The following is a 16,717-nucleotide window of genomic DNA, read 5'->3' on the forward strand; positions in this document are numbered from 1 at the left end:
ACCTACACATCTTGGGACACTAAGGGGTAATTTAGCATGGCCAATTCACCCAATCTGCACATCTGTCCTAACCTGACTGTGTGGAGTTTGCACGTTCTCCCTTGTCTGTGTGGGTTTCCTCCAGGTTTCCTCCCACACTCCAAAGATGTGCAGGTTAAGCAGATTGGCCATGCTAAATTGCCCCTTAGTGTCCCAAGATGTGCAAGTTAGGGGGATTAGTGGGATAATTACTTGAGGTTTAGGGGAAACAAGTCTGAGTGGGATTGCCCCTTAGTGTCAGAGGAATTACGTGGGGCTACAAGGATAGGGAATGGGTGGGATTGTTGTCGATGCAGACTCGATGGGCCGAATGACCTCCTTCTGCACTGTAGGGATTCTATGATGTATGGACTTTGGAAGGAAACCGTAACACCCGGAGGAAACCCGTATAGACACGGGGAGAACATGCAGACTCCGCTCAGTTAGTGACCCAAGCCGGGAATCGAAACCAGGTCCCTGGCGCCGTGAGGTAGTGGTGCTAACCACTGTGCCACCGTGCAGCCCTTGTCGAGATGCTGTGAAGCATGTTTACATGTCCTTTGGTTAGGAAAGGAACTATGTAAATACCAGGTCTCCTACTTATGATTGGAAACAAAATCACAGCACAAGATAATCAGAAAATCAAAATATTTATTAAAATATTGGATTTTGCAAATAACAAGAATATTCTTACATGTTGTTCTAGACACCCCTGAGCTAAAATGATTCATAACTGAAAGACAATGGATGATATTGTTTTAATATAGAAAACCAAATTATGTTTCACACAATGCACAAAAACTAAATATGATAAAAGCTTACAGTAATATAAATGATACATAAAACATTGAAAATCATAAAGCAATACAGATCAGTACATTTTGTGAGTGTATATTGTTTGCCTACTTATTAAAATACATTTTGAGTTTTTCTCAAGTTCTGGTGTATAATTTGTACATAAGAGTATTGCTAAATGCAAAATTGTTGAGAGGCAACGCAATTGTTTTTTACAAAACAGCATAACACCAAGTGGGGAATCAAACCAGGAAACAGAGCGATTGAGCCAGATATGGCTTCGTGACTGGGTTTTGTACATTTGCAGATGAAAGTCATTTTAAAGTCAAATCAACAAGCGCAAAATGGTCTGCCCGGCCTTGTAATATAATATCTGTTATCTGGGAACCGAGCACAGACCGATTGCTTTGAGCCAGAGGCGCTGCATTAATAATACAGCAGACAACAAAAAAAAATACAGAATGGTTTCACAAATAAAATGCATATTATGGCTTTTTAAAATTTCCTTCCTTGCCAGCCATTTCTGCCCATTTACCGCGACGCAGACCGGGCCGTAGGTTTCTCCTGAATTGCTGCTCCCACTCTTGCAACATGAACACATTGATAGAATCATAGAATCCCTACAGTACAGAAGGAGGCCATTCGGCCCATCGAGTCTGCATGGACCACAATCCCACCCAGGCCCTATTCCCGTAACCCTCATTTACCTTGCTAATCCCTCTGACGCTAAGGGGCAATTTAGCATGGCCAATTAACCTAACCCGCACATCTTTGGATTGTGGGAGGAAACATCAGCACCCGGAGGAAACCCACGCAGACACGGGGGGGACGTGCAAACTCCACACAGTGACCTGAGGCCGGAATTGAACCCGGGTCCCTGGCACTGTGAGGCAGCATTGCCAACCACTGTGCCACCATGCTGTGCAGAGCACTCACTGGGCTTTGCCTTCCCACAAAGATGGCCCACGCACGATTAGTTTCGTTTATTTATGATTGTCACATGTAGACTTACATTAACACTGCAGTGAAGTTACTGTGAAAATGGGCCCTGAATCCACATCAAGTGCCAGTTCTAGAGGCAAGAGAGCTCTCTTATATTCCATTTACAGACTGCAAGACGTGGCAAGGAACATTTTTATTACCACACCTTTTTATTATACAGCATATATATATAAATACATATATAGGTAATGTGCTTTATTTCAGCATCATCAATTAATGATTTCATTGAGATATGTTCACTGTCTACTGAAACTAAGTGCACAAAAGATATGTTTGAACAATAATTTTACTGCACATCTTCCATTATCTCTTTTTACATCGGAGCCTAGGAAATAGGAGCAGGTATAGGCCATTCAGCTCCTTGAGCCTGCTCTCATGTTCAACCAGATCATGGCTGTTCTTTCTTAACACCATTTTCCTGCATTATCTCCATGTCTCTTGATATTTTTAATATCTAGAAATATCTTGAATATCTAGAAATCTTCTTAACATATTTATATCTACATCTTGGGGCTAATTTAATGTCGTCATATTCCTAGAGGGGGAACCGTAGAACTACAAGGTTGCACCATGGAAACAAGACATCTACCATGTGGCTACCATTTATGCATCCTCTTACCATATTCTATCAACCTCTTTTCCTCAAGCCAATCTGATCTGGAATGGTTGCCACAGTTTCTGCCTTAACCGCTAATATTGGAAGTGAATTCCGCAGCCTTACATCTCACTTTGGTGAAGTGGTTTCCGCTGTCCTTAATTCTAAACCGTTTCCATTTAATTTTGTGTTCATGGCCCCTCGTTCTTGCTCTCTCAATAATTGCCCAATGGGAATCCATTTTGAAAATGCGATGCACACCATTTTCTGTCTGAAAATTTACATCAGTTTCCAATGCCTGCTGCTGGTGACTGGAAGTCAGAAAATTATCCCTCCAATATCAAAAAAGTTACCAGGATTTTCTTTGGATATTATCATTGCACCTTGGTAATAGTCCCATGGTGCAGTAGGTTAGCGTCCCTGCCTCTAAGCCAGAAGCTCCGGGTTCGAGTCCCACCCCAGGACTTCATAGAATCCATAGAATCCCTACAGTGCAGAAAGAGGCCATTCGGCCCATCAAGCCCGCACCAACAACAATCCCATCCAGGCCCTATTCCCGTAACCCCATGCATTTACCCTGCTAATCCCTCTGACATTATTGGTCAATTTAGCATGGTCAACCCACCTAACCTGCACATCTTTGGACTGTGGGAGGAAACCGGAGAACCCAGAGGAAACCCACGCAGACATGGGGAGAATGTGCAAACTCCACACTGACAGTGACCTGAGGCCAGAATTGAACCCGGGTCCCTGGCGCTGTGAGGCAGCAGTGCTAACCACTGTTCCACCGTGATGAGCAAGGAAGGTGCGTTCGTAATGCGGTCTGACAGGTTGAGTGTCAACCTGCAAATTCTTCCAAACACACCAATGGCTGGCGGTAAGAGCGGGAGAGGCTCCTGGTCTGCCATGCTTGATGCGGAGTGGCGTCCCTCAAGCTATAAGCCGCTGGCGGCAGACTAGGGGATAACTATCCATCGAAACAGGCAATAGTCTGCCTTGGTGCACCACTAGATGCGGGAAGAGAATTGGAATTGGACCTTTGGTAACCCACATGTGGGTGTCCAATTACTAAGGATTCCTTTCAGAACTAGTTTACATATCCTAGATTAATAAATAAAACAAATAAGGGTTCACAACTAGTTTTCTTAAAGACATGTCACAACATGCCTAGTCCCAGCAGATAGATTGGCACCAGATGGGAAGGTGGGTTTCAGACTACATGATTGGTGCCAATCTGCTCTCTGATCTGGCTTGCTCTGAGGTCAAGGACAGGTTTTCCAGTTTCTTTCTCCCGCTCCTACAAGCAATCCACCTCGGGATAGAATTTCCATGGGGGTTCTCCGAATCTCTTCCACCCAGTTTTGCAGGAGGGTGGCTAAGATGCCAGCTTGGGTTTCTACCAAGCTTCCGAACAGATAGCGGGTGACGGGGCAACTCCCATGAAAATTACCGTCAGTTGTGTCCATTTGGCTCAAAAAGATCTCAGTTGTTCAGATCCTTTGTATTTTTTTTGTAGACTCGATGCTATATAAAAACATGCAAGATTGGTCCCACAGAAATGGCTTTTGTTATATAAAGACTGACCATTAATCGAGTGCAGTTCTAACCAGAGATACATGGGTGTCAATTCACATCTGTTTGTGGCTTTGCCACATTTAGCATCAAAGTGCTTTGTCACGACCCATTCACAGTGCTACACCACCAAATTATTGCATTTAGAATAAAAAGTAATGGAAGGATTTTTAATGTTAACTAAATCTTCCTAAACTACGAATAGATATGTTTATAAAAATACCAGGAATAGTCTCTGGATCTATTGACACATTTCGCGACACATTCCTTCCCAGTACAGCCAAGTGGTTAGCACTGCTGCCTCACAGCGCCAGGGGGCTGGGTTCGATTCCCGGCTTGGATCACTATCTGCGCGGAGTCTGCAGTTTCTCCCCGTGTCTGTGTGGGTTTCCTCCGGGGGCTCCAGTTTCCTCCCACAGTTTGAAAGACGTGCTGATTAGGTGAATTGGCCATGCTAAATTCTCCCTCAGTGTACCCGAACAGGCGCCGGAGTGTGGCGACTAGGGGATTGTCACAGTAACTTCATTGCGGTGTTAATGTAAGCCTACTTGTGGCACTAATAAATAAACTTTAAAGAAAAGAAACAAAAGCTTCGTATTCTCATATTTATTGTTACCACAACAAAAAAGGTAAAAGATACTTGCATTCTTACGTAATAGACTGAGAAATGTGCCCATGCAAAACAACAATTACAATATCAGGGCTCAATTTGTTACAAGAATGATTGAAATTTGTTCCAGACCGATAATTTTAGAAAACTTAAACTAAACATTACTATCAACACTTATTAATAAATAACAATCACCCTACTGGTGCTGGATATATCTTTCCTTCCTTGAAAAGTGCACAAATCTTCTGTATCTTATACCCAACTCCATCTTCGAGAAACGTTTATGCTGGTTTTTAATACGCAGAATGAAAGAAATATACAGACCAAGTTTTATTTTGTTCTTTCATGGGATGTGGCCGTCGCCGGCTGGGCCAACATTTGATGCCCATCCCTAATTGCCTCTTGAACTGAGTGGAATGCTAGGCCACTTCAGAGGGCAGTTGAAAGTCAACCACATTGCTGTGGCTCTGGAGTCACATGTAGGCCAGACCAGGTAAGGACGGCAGATTTCCTTCCCTGAAGGACATTAGTGAACCAGATGGGTTTTTACGACAATCGACAATGGTTTCATGATCATCAGTAGATTTTTACTTCCAGATTTCTTTTTAATCGAATTCAAATTTCACCATCTGCCGTGGCGGGATTTGAACCCAGGTCCCCAGAGCAATGCCCTGAGTCTCTGAATTACAAGTCCAGTGACAATACTACTTCGCTGCTACCCCCTCGAAGTTAATGGAGTAATGTCAATCCTTGTTCATTTGATCGTCACCTGAGAGACAATAATACTGGGAACTGATTGGTTTCCCCTACTTTGGGCCCAATGCCAACAATTTCATGTGCAGCAAAAGCAGCAAATCTGATTTTCTTATGTGTTACCCTGACAACCCTGAAAATAAACCCAAACCTAACAATAGCGTGACCATCATCGCAACACCTCCATTTCCTGTGTGGTTTATCCTGATTAGATTTACATGTGCAGTTTAACAACTGGAATTTACACTCGGTTATCCCAAAGGGATTCCCAGTACCTTTTCTTACAGGGATTCCTATAGCTTGGCCTGGTAATCAATTTAAGTCCAATTATTACATCATCTGACCTGTGGACTGAGGCTCACTCCAAACAGAGTTGAGCACTTGAGTTACGAAAAAGTAAAAGGGAAAATTGTCCTTGTCAGCTATGGCCAAAAGAACTCATTAATGTTAGGCTACTCTCGTGACAATTGTTGATGTTTCCTGTGCCACACTAAAGTTGTTTAATCTTAAGAGTGCAACAGTGGAATCATAATTTCATACACTAAACTTACAGGTGTCCTTACACTGAACAAGGAATTATAAACACTTTGAAAGAGTTATCCTGGGGAGTCACATTCAGAGAGATTAGTCGGAAGAACTTGACATGCTTGGTTGCGGGAATGGAAACTAGCTTCCTAAAAACACACTTATTTGTGTCACAAGTAGGCTGACATTAACACTGCAATGAAAGTAACTGTGAAAACCCCCTGGTCGCCACTCTCCGGTGCCTGTTCGGGTACACCGAGGGAGAATTTAGCATGGCCAATGCACCTAACCAGCACGTCTTCTGCACTGTGGGAGGAAACTGGAGGAAACCCACGCAGACACAGAGGGAACATGCAGACTCCACACAGACAGTGACCCAAGCCGGGAGTCGAACCCAGGTCCCCGACGCTGTGAGGCAGCAGTGCTGACCACTGCGTCGCCGTCCTTACACTAAACAAGAAATTATAAACACTTTGAAAGACATTCAAAGAGATTAGTAGGAACAATTTGACAGACTAGGTTGCGAGAATGGAAACTAGCTTCATAAGAAAACACGCTCCATTTTGAATGTGTACAGATCATTGAATAGTTTGAACATACAGCCAGGTCTGTTTGCAATGTCTTTGGAAGGAAGTATTACACACATTACAATAATTTCTCCAAACCGCTACAGTGATATTTACAAAGGTTGCTTTTTAGCAGCTTTTCATTTTCTACAGAAGAATCCAAAATGTCAGTATTTTCATTAAAAAAAACAGCTCATTTTGATATATGGATGGGTGGTTATTGAATAAATTGGCCCTACCCTTTGACAGTGCAGCACGGCAGCTTTCAGTGGGGTTTCAGGCACTATGATCCACCTCACATGTCGAGCTCTGGTTAAGATTCTACTTCCAAAGAGGCGCCATTGGTGGAGCAGGAATAATCAAAGAAGAATTGTTCGTGGGAAGTGGGAGCCGTCGGCTGGCCTGCATTTATTGCTTATTCCTAAATACCCTGAGAAATTGGTGGTAGACCTTCAATTTGTTGACATGGTGTGAGGACTTTAAAAAAATCACCTTTCTTTTTGTTATTTGGACAGTCTGAAGCTCTCCTTTGAGATCAATGACCCCCCTGAAATGACTGTTAAAAGTTTGGAAGACGAATCACTTTGAATTACCTTTAGAATTACATAGAAATCACAATAATGAAACAAGCCAGCCCAGTTCATAGCGGTGTTTCTCCTGCGCATGATCGGTCGTCCTAATCCCATGTGCCTACCCTGTCTCCAGATCCCTTAATTCACTTTTCCTTCAACCATGGAACAAATTATTCTGGCATTTTCTCTGCTTCAGTCAGTGACTCCAACAGTACGTTCCACAGCCTCTGGGCAAAAAGAGGTTTCTCCTACTCTAAGTCCCAAATCTACTCTCTTTAATCACATATCCCTGTCCCCTCGTTCAGGATGCCTTCCACTTTCACTTAGGGGAAGCAGTTCACCTCCACTTAGAATAATGAGTTGACCCAGTAGCAGTTGGGGGTTCACTGCAGGAAGACTAACAGAGGAGAGCTTTCCACACAAGAGCATGAGCAGATCATTTTTCTGAGCCTCGTCCTAAGCAATATTTGATCTTGCGGAGGTTTGTATTGGAACTTTCAGCCTTGGTGGAGGTTGGGGGGGGGGGGTGGGGGGGTGATGGGGTAGAGTGTAGTGGATCCACTACCTGTTCTCCCCATTGAAGTTGAATGTTCCACCCATAGTTGAGGGGGGATCAACTGTCTTCAGACTCTAACATGAAAGCAAGAGGTCTCATCGAGCCTCCTCTTAAACCCCCATGTTAGTATACATTGCTGCCATCCTATTTCTCTAACAACAGATCAATCCCAGAGCAATAGATCATAGCTAAGGAAGTGATGGGTGAGGTTCTCTGGCCTCCCAGCACATGTTTGCTGTGGGTGGGAGGTGGCGTGTTGTTTGCTAGCGGCGGGATTCTCTGGTCCTGCCGTTCCCATTGACATCACCCCACACCGGCGGGAAACCTGCGGGCGAAGATGCACTGCCGGTGAGACTGGAGAATGCCGCTGGCATAAACGGCCGGAGAATTCTGACTGACATACTTATAACCAGCAGGTATTTGAAAGCCATTGTTTTCATTGCTTAAAAGGTCTGCTCCAGTATAGAATCTCTACAGTGCAGAAGGAGGCCATGTGGCATCTGCACCAACCACAATTCCATCCAGGCCCTATCCCCGTTACACCACATATTTACTCTGCTAATCTGCCTGACACTAAGGGGCAATTTAGCATGGCCAATCACCTAACCTGAACATCTTTGGACTGTGGGAGGAAATCGGAGCACCCAGAGGAAACCCACGCAGACACGGGGAGAACATGCAAACAGACAGTGACCCGAGGCCAGAATTGAACCCAAGTCCCTGGCGCTGTGAGACAGCAGTGTTAACCACTGTGCCAAGTGCCACCCTTATCTTTGCTCTCCTTCCAAAGTGAGCATCATTGCTGTTAGAATTGTAGGTGCCGACCTTCATGCTAATGTCCCTGGCGACGGGACCTCGAGTGCTCTCACTGTTGGTCCGTACTGGCAGCTGGAAGACATGATGTGGGAGCTGGCCTCGATTAGCTATTATGGTGGACAACTTCACCATGGACTAAAATGGTGGCCTTAAGCTTAATTCGATTTTAAGGAGGCATTTTGTTTCCTTCTTTTTAGGAAATCAAAACACTGTTGTATGGGGAAAATATTCATTTTACCAGAGCTGATTTTATGTGGGGCTCTCTGATCTGCTTTTGCCTTTCTCTGCGAGTAAAGCGACAGAGGACTTTTCCATACCCAACATTGAGTTAGATAATCACAACATACTGTGCAGCCTCTGAGCGTCATCATGCAGTTGACAATGAATTGCACATTCACACCCTCTGTCTGAAATCATTCCCCATTCATGTCCTTGTGCCCGTTTGTGGCAAATGAGCAGCAAATGAACATTTTGCACATTTCAACTATTAAAATCAGACAGAATGGCCGGAATTTTACCATTCCACCCGCCACGGGAATCGGAGCGGGCGAGAGGTGGAGCATGACCTCGGGCGGGATTTTACAGTTTCAGGACGAGAAAGGCCATAAAATCCCATCCAATAATTCATGTTAATACTAAAGGAGTATTTGTATTTTAAGTTGAGCTTTTGTAAAGAAAAGTAAAGTAAAAGTAAAGTTTGTTTATTAGTCACAAGCAAGGCTTACATTAACACTGCAATGAAGTTACTGTGAAATTCCCCATGTCGCCACACTCCGGCGTCTGTTCGGGTCAATGCACCAAGCCAGCACGCCTTTCAGAATGTGGGAGGAAACCGGAGCACCCGGAAGAAACCCACGCAGACACGGGGAGAATGTGCAAACTCCACACGTGCAGTGACCCAAGCCAGGAATTGAACCCAGGTCCCTGGCACTGTGAAGCAGCAGTGCTAACCATTGTGCCACCCCTAACCACTGTGCTACCGACAGCTATTGAACATATTACCACAGCAACATCATTATTCTCCATTATCTCCGTGCAAATCTCTTTAACTTGTTAACGCTTGAAGGCTTGTGACACATTTCTCAACTCTTTGATGCCAATGTACCTGCCTTTCCTCAAGTTCCATTGGTGAATGATGTCTCAACCATTCTAGCCAACCAATCACATTCATTCCTGTTTGAAGTAACTCAACATTTGTCTCGTAATTATTGATAAAGGGGAGTGGGGGATTACTCCTGTGAATCAGCCACACTTAATTCATTCCAAAAATGGAGGAAAGCCATAGCTAATGTTGCCTCAAAGCCAAATGAATCCAACTATTCAAGTAGAAACAGAATTTAAATACCATCAGGGAGTAGCCTATTCGTTCGTAGGTCTTGGGATGAGCTACAAAGGGGGTTGACATATTGGTCCACCAGTATTCAACATTTTTAATGCAGAAAACATTCAGCTCCGTTACTCTTGAACTGTGTTTGCTGGGTTCAAAAGGTTGCCACATAACCCACCTGCTGTAGTGGAGATCTTTTTACATAGAAACGTGGAAACTAGAAGCAGGGGGAGGCCATTTGGCCCTTCGAGCCTGCTCCGCCATTCATCACGATCATGGCTGATCATCAAATTCAATATCCTGATCCCCCCAAAATGCTGGAAAATCTCAGCAGGTCTGGCAGCATCTGTCAGGAGAGAAAAGAGCTGACGTTTTGAGTCCAGACGACCCTTTGTCAAAGCTCTAGCATTTTCTCTTTTGGTTTCAGATTCCAGCATCCGCAGTAATTTGCTTTTATCCTGATTTCCCCCTTCCCCCCATATCCTTTGACCCCTTTCACCCCCAAGACCTATATCTAATTTCTTCTTAAAATCACAGGTTTTGGCCTCAACTACATTCTGTGGTAGTGAATTCCACACATTCATCACTCTCTGGGTGAATAAATTTCTCCTCACCTCAGTTCTAAAAGGTTTACCCCTTATCCTCAAACTATGACCCCTAGTTCTGGACTCCCCCACCATCGGGAACATTCTTTCTGAATCCACCCTGTCTAACACTGTTAGAATTTTATCAGTTTCTGTGAGATCCCCTGTCACTCTTCTAAACTCCAGTGAATATAATCCTACCTGGGCGGCACAGTAGCACAGTGGTTAGCACTGCTGCTTCACAGCTCCCGGGTTCGATTCCCGGCTTGGGTCACTGTCTGTGTGGCGTTTGCACATTCTCCTCGTGTCTGCGTGGGTTCCTCTGGGTGCTCTGGTTTCCTCCCACAGTCCAAAGATGTGTGGGTTAGGTTGATTGGCCATGCTAAAATTGCCCCTTAGTGTCCTGGGATGCGTGGGTTAGAGGGATTGGTGGGTAAAATGTATGGGGGTAGGGCTTGGGTGGGATTGTGGTTGGTGCAGACTCGATGGGTCGAATGGCCTCTTTCTGTACTGTAGGGCTTCTATGATTTCTAAAATGTATGCCAGCTACCTATTTTTCTGTTCGGCAATCAGGAGTGACTCTAAATAATGACACACTAATGCAATTCAAAGCACCCCATTTCTACAAAACTCAAGTGTTTCAGCCTTTTGTTGACCGCACATTATTGCAAGATTTAGCAAACAGGGAAATCCAGTATGAAGAGCGATGGACCTAAGAATAAGTACCTTGAAAGAAACGATTCCTTTGGTATGCCGCAAATGGCTGTTTTCACTCAATAAAGAAGTCTCTGATTTTGAAGACCCAGAGAACTGGTGCTCAACACGTTGCTTGTTTTGAGACACATGCACTAGAGAACTGGTCCATTGATGTTGGTCAATAGTTTTCACTCCTCGGTCTTCAATGTGTTTTTATTATGCGTCAGGAAAAAATTCACCAGAGATTGAGGGGAATTAAAATGGTTTCTCTATTTGTGGGAGACTGAAGCCAAGAATAAGTCACACTCACCTGCCAACGGGAAGTGGACCTTCCCCTAGGAGGCTCGCGTTGGCTCCCACTCATTTAGGCATGCCCATTGCTTTCAGTTACTGAAAAATAGAGGGCATCCTGGACTCTGATGAGCAGTCGCACATGTAGGAATGTTTCTTTGGGCAAAAGGTTTACCATTTGTTAGACTTCCCTCCATGAAGTATCTCTCTCTCTTTAACCAAGTGGTAGTGACCAGTTGCCCAAGTAGGGCAACAAGGGTCACAGTTAGCCACAATATATCAATGATGGTTGTAATATCGTTGGCTAGGTGATGACGGGGTTATCATTGTTTCTCTAATTCCATTGTATCTCCAATTATTAAGGTTGTGCTTGTATTTATTTATTTTTATTTATTTATTCGTCACAAGTCGGCTTACATTAACACTGCAATGAAGTTACTGTGAAAATCCCCTGGTCGCCACACTCCAGCACCTGTTCGGGTACACTGAGGGAGAATTTAGCATTGCCAACGCACCGAACCAGCACGTTTTTCAGACTGTGGGAGGAAACCGGAGCACCTGGAGGAAACCCACGCAGACACGGGGAGAACGTGCAGACTCCACACAGACAGTGTCCCAAGCCGGGAATCGAACCCGGGTCCCTGGCGCTGTGAGGCAGCAGTGCTAACCATTGTGCCACTGTGCTGCCCATTGAGTAGCATAGTATTTGAATAGAGTGGAAAAATTAATCCATGATAAACGCTTTGGGGGTGGGGGAGGCAGCTGGAACCCAACTCGCACAATGGAAAACTGATAGGATCCAGGTTTTACAGCAAAGAAAACCCAAAATACCGTGAATGCTGGAATCTGAAACAAAAAACCAAAAATGCTGGAAACTCTCAGCAGGTCTGACAGCATCTATGGAGAGAGAATAGAGCCAACGTTTCGAGTTTGGATGACCCTTCATCAGTGCATTTTACAGCTCGTTGACTTTGGAATTCAATGGGGAGTGATAGTACTATGAAATCAACATTGCAGCCAATCCCTTGGATTTCCCGCCCAGTAACGTAGCACTAAATTGCCTCCTATAGTGCGTTGTGATATTGCGGTAGCAGAGAATGTCTGCGATTAGGCTGAGTACCAAATACTAGAAGGTACTTTTAGAATTTTCCTGGTCACTAGTTGTACTGTTGCTCAGAGGCAGTGCTGACCTTACGAAGGACCTGAAGGTCACCCCCATCTCATGGGTCAGTGCATAAGGTATAAGGACTGAAGTAAGCATGACCAAAAGAGAAAATGCTGGAAAATCTCAGCAGGTCTGGCAGCATCTGTAAGGAGAGAAAAGAGCTGACTTTTCGAGTCCAAATGACCCTTTGTCAAAGCTAAAAGGCATAGAAAGTGGGAGATATTTATACTGCAGGGTGAGGGAATGAAAGATGAGTCATAGCCACAGAAACCAGGGGAAAAGACTGCTGATAGCTGTCCACAGAAAGTAAGCATGAATCCGTGGGATGTGACAATGCCCAATCATCTGCAAGTTTTCAGTCCCAATCGACTTGTTGTAAGGAGAGGCTGAGAAAGGTAGACACCTTCCCGCTGAGAAGCCGTGAAAACCAACAGAGAGCTGCATAAACTTGCTCTTTTGCAATTATTCATGATATGAGTTGAGTTTATTCGATACTGAGGTTTTACACTTACTCGGTTGACTTGCTTAGAGAGGGAGCGTGGACTTCGTTCTATGATAGATTTCTGTTAGAAAAGTAAAAACTATTGCATCATAAAACTCTGTTCTGTGTCTTAAAAATATCACAATAGAACCATTTAAATACAAACTTAAAAACCCTAGTTAAAATCGGAACTCATGGCACCAGCCTGGTTTAATAGAATTATCGTACAAATGTCTTTAAGAAAACAAGGCTTTTCTTGTGGGGCATACACGCAGAAGGTAGTGAGAGGCTTTGGTGGAAGGTAATGGAATATTTTAGCATTCAGACACCCAAGGGTCTTCGATTAGCACCTCCTGACCAGAAATGGTGTCTATTATTGGGGGGTCAAAGCTTCTTTTTATTCCGCCCCAGTAAAAATGAACCCAGCACCATGGGGAAAAATGTGCCAATGCCATTTGTCCATTTGATATCAGCCAGCTTGTAGTGAGAGGCTGCCAACTTATCAGGCCAACAACTTGCATTTGCATAGCCCCTTCAAAGTGGAACAACATCTGCTTCACAGGGGCAATCATCAAACTAGGTTTGACGGTGTTAGTTAGTGAGGCAGCGTGCTGTTGTGGACTGACTGTCACTAAGAATTGGCCGAACCTCGTTTCACTTTGGAGCGTTAGACTCCAGAGTATTTCAACATTGATTTCATTTTTTTCAGATGAATACCGGAGCTTAGATCTTCTGATTGGCATTATTTTAAAATTAAAGAGGTTACCGCCAGTGTTAAAAAGACATTGATTAGAAAATCTAGGCTTTAGGGGCCCCTGTCCCTCAAGCTCTCTGTGATATCTAGTTAAAATCTTTTTTTTTTGTTTTGAGTGGCAGAGCTTAATTTAGTTCATTTGCCAGACTTTAATCTATTTAATCGCAAAACAAAAGAATGGTAAAGGCAAGGGCCTTTTCACTCTTCATTAGGTTCCTTGAAAGTCAAACTTAATGAAAGGTTGGCTTCAAGTCTTTAGAGACTTTATTAGGAAGGGTTATCTCCTCGTGAGGAAGAACAGACGCTTATCTTCAATTATTCTTGGTCTAGTGCCCTCTTCTGAATGAAGTATTTATTACGGACTCTTTTGCCCACATTCAGCTGCTTTGGAGTGCCTTTAATGTTATAATCTAGGTGGTTCTTAGCGCAGATATCTTCGACTGCTTACTATATTTCTTTTTTTAAAAAACTTGTGCGTTATAACATCAAATTGAGGTCAATCGGTGGGGGGAGTGGGAACACTGGCTTCATTTGTCTTACTGACACGCTATTAAAATTGTTTAGTGCACCAATTATGATGTGGATTTAAAATATCTGCAGAATACCAGGTTACAGAGGTGACCACTGGGGGCAGAAAAAGTTGAAGGAGTGTTGCCTTCATTTTAATCCTCGCAAATTCATCTGCACCTTGCTAAATTATAGCATATTCGATTCAGAGGATAAAAGAGGGTCTGTGACTTCCCCCCCCGAAGAACTTTAAGCTGGGGGAAGATGCGATACTGAAAGGGTCGCCCCTTTAGGAAGTAAAAGGGGGTAATGTATGACACTGTGTTCTGCTGCTGCAAATACTGATTTATCCCTGTTAGAACCCTGGATATCTGTCTTGAGGTTTGACATATCTATCTTCTGAAGTGAAATGAGAATCCTGACACTCAATTCCAAGTGCATACTAGGAACAAAATCAGGTCAGCGCCTGGCGTTTAAATATCAGTTTCCTTCTCCGAAGAAATTCCCAAAAGCATCTGAGGATTAACTTCAATATCATCAGTGCTGTTATCACAAACGTCGTTCAGTTCCGTATCGTTCGGTGGCGCCTTCGCGTTCTCTTCTTCCAGCTTCTTCTCCTTCGCCAGGAGTCGGTAGTTGATGGCATTTGCGATGAACAGATAGATGCTGGCTACTATCACGATGCTTCCGCACACTACGTACATGTACCTGTAATCTTGAGTTATGTCCACCAGCAATCCTGAAAGACAATAATGGCATTCTGCGTGTTTAATAAATGAATTGTCGCTGTAGCAAAGCATCCAAAACAAATAGGTAAAAGGGGCTTCAGCAAGGAAACTGATCCGAAAACTGGTTTACAAAGCCAGGCCTGGATTTTCTGATTGGCGCTTAACATTTAACATTGGTGCTAACTCACTGGTCTGTTGACTTAATCATAGAATCCCTACAGTGCAGAAGAAGGTATTCTGGCCCAGCAAGTCTGCACTGACTCTCCGACAGGGTATCTTACGCAGACCAGGTCAGGGGGAGGATTGGGCATTGGAAGTCGAGCAAGGGGTGAGTCATCGGAGGCGAGTTGGACACCAGAGGCTGGGGTAGGAATTGGACGTTGCTGCCACAATTTTACCACCTCGCCCACCCCGGAATCAGAGCGGGCAAGAGTCTGACAATGGAAATCTCCATTGACCTTGGGTGGGAATTTCTGGTCTCGCTCGAGCGAGGCCATAAAACGAACCCTGTGGGTCAGGAGGTGAGTCACATGTGAGGGCAATGTGTTTACATTTATTTATTAATGTCACAAGTAGGCTTACTTACAATTAACACTGCAATGCAATTCATGTGAAAATCCCCTAGTCGCTACACTACGGCGCCTGTTCGGGTACACTGAGGGAGAATTTAGCATGGCCAATCCACCTAACCGGCACGTCTTTCGGACTGTGGGAGGAAACCGGAGCACCCGGAGGAAACCCTCGCAGACAATGGGGGAATGTGCAAATGCCACACAGACAGTGACCCAAGCCGGGAATCGAACCCAGGTTCCTGGCGCTGTGAGGCAGCAGTGCTAACCGCTGTGCCACCCAAGATGAGGAGTTGAGTGGAACATCGGATTTCATGGAGGGAATGCTCATCAATGGCTTTTTTAAATTCATTCAGAGGACATGGGCGTCATTGGCTGGCCAGCATTTATTGCCCACCCCTAGTTGCCCTTGAACTGAGTGGCTTGCTAGGCCATTTCAGCGAGCAGTTGAGAGTCAACCACATTGCTGTGGCTCTGGAGTCACATGAAGATCAGACCAGGTAAGGACACCAGATTTCCTTTCCTAAAGGACATTAGTGAACTGGATGGGTTTTTCTGGCAATTGACAATGGTTTCATGGTCATCAGTAGATTCTTAATTCCAGAATTATTTTAATCGAATTCCACCATCTGCTGCGGCGGGATTCGAACCCAAGTCCTCAGAACATTAGCTGAGTTTCTGGTTTAATAGTCCAGCTGTAATACCACTAGGCCATCGCCTCCCCTCCTTTGATAATGGATCGGGGGTTCGCTATCAGATGGATTGGACTGGAGGGGTTGGATTGAAGGGGCTTTTATTGGTAAATCTGGGCTAGAGCGAGATTAGGGGGGAAGGGCTGGTTGGCAAGCAAGTCGGGAAGGGCCTTTACACGTTGCATCCAGCTGTTCTCACCTCAAAGCCTTGCTGGCTTTGAGAACTTAAATTGAAAAGTCAGTGAAATACACACAAGAAATACCTTAACATCTCCTGAGTGGTAATTGATGGTCTTTTGTTATCACAGCTGAAAATAGGTTTATTACAAAATATAATAATCTTTAATCACCGTGTTTAGTCCAATGCATGTCAGGAGCCTGATTGTATATTGAAAATGGCCTTAAAAAACTTGAAACACTTAATGGCCTCTTTGCTCTTCGGTAATCAGTTTCTTGTGTGTGGAATGCTTTTTAATATTTAAAAGGTGCTTTTTCAAATCCCTGCAGTTAAAAAAAGCTCAAATTCAATAGTCTCCTCATTGG

General features: G+C 44.2%; 1 protein-coding gene and 1 long non-coding RNA gene across 4 annotated transcripts in view; both read right to left on the minus strand.

Moving 5' to 3' along the window:
- Nucleotides 1-7,525, minus strand: part of LOC144498500 (uncharacterized) — a 203,586-nt gene extending 196,061 nt beyond the window's left edge. The window contains exons 1-2 of the long non-coding RNA XR_013498718.1: nucleotides 7,350-7,525; nucleotides 4,552-7,304 (exon numbers count right to left, since the gene is read on the minus strand). This is a non-coding gene — a long non-coding RNA (uncharacterized LOC144498500). The remainder of the gene's footprint in view (nucleotides 1-4,551; nucleotides 7,305-7,349) is intronic.
- Nucleotides 7,526-10,630: 3,105 nt separating this feature from the next.
- Nucleotides 10,631-16,717, minus strand: part of LOC144498499 (monocarboxylate transporter 2) — a 156,618-nt gene continuing 150,531 nt past the window's right edge. For all 3 annotated transcript variants that reach the window (XM_078219704.1, XM_078219703.1, XM_078219705.1), the window contains one exon: nucleotides 10,631-14,924. In XM_078219704.1, coding sequence (XP_078075830.1) covers nucleotides 14,659-14,924 — 266 coding nt within the window. In that variant the 3' untranslated portion in view covers nucleotides 10,631-14,658. The remainder of the gene's footprint in view (nucleotides 14,925-16,717) is intronic.

This window comes from Mustelus asterias, chromosome 9 (assembly GCF_964213995.1).
Source record: "Mustelus asterias chromosome 9, sMusAst1.hap1.1, whole genome shotgun sequence".
Taxonomy (NCBI): domain Eukaryota; kingdom Metazoa; phylum Chordata; class Chondrichthyes; order Carcharhiniformes; family Triakidae; genus Mustelus; species Mustelus asterias.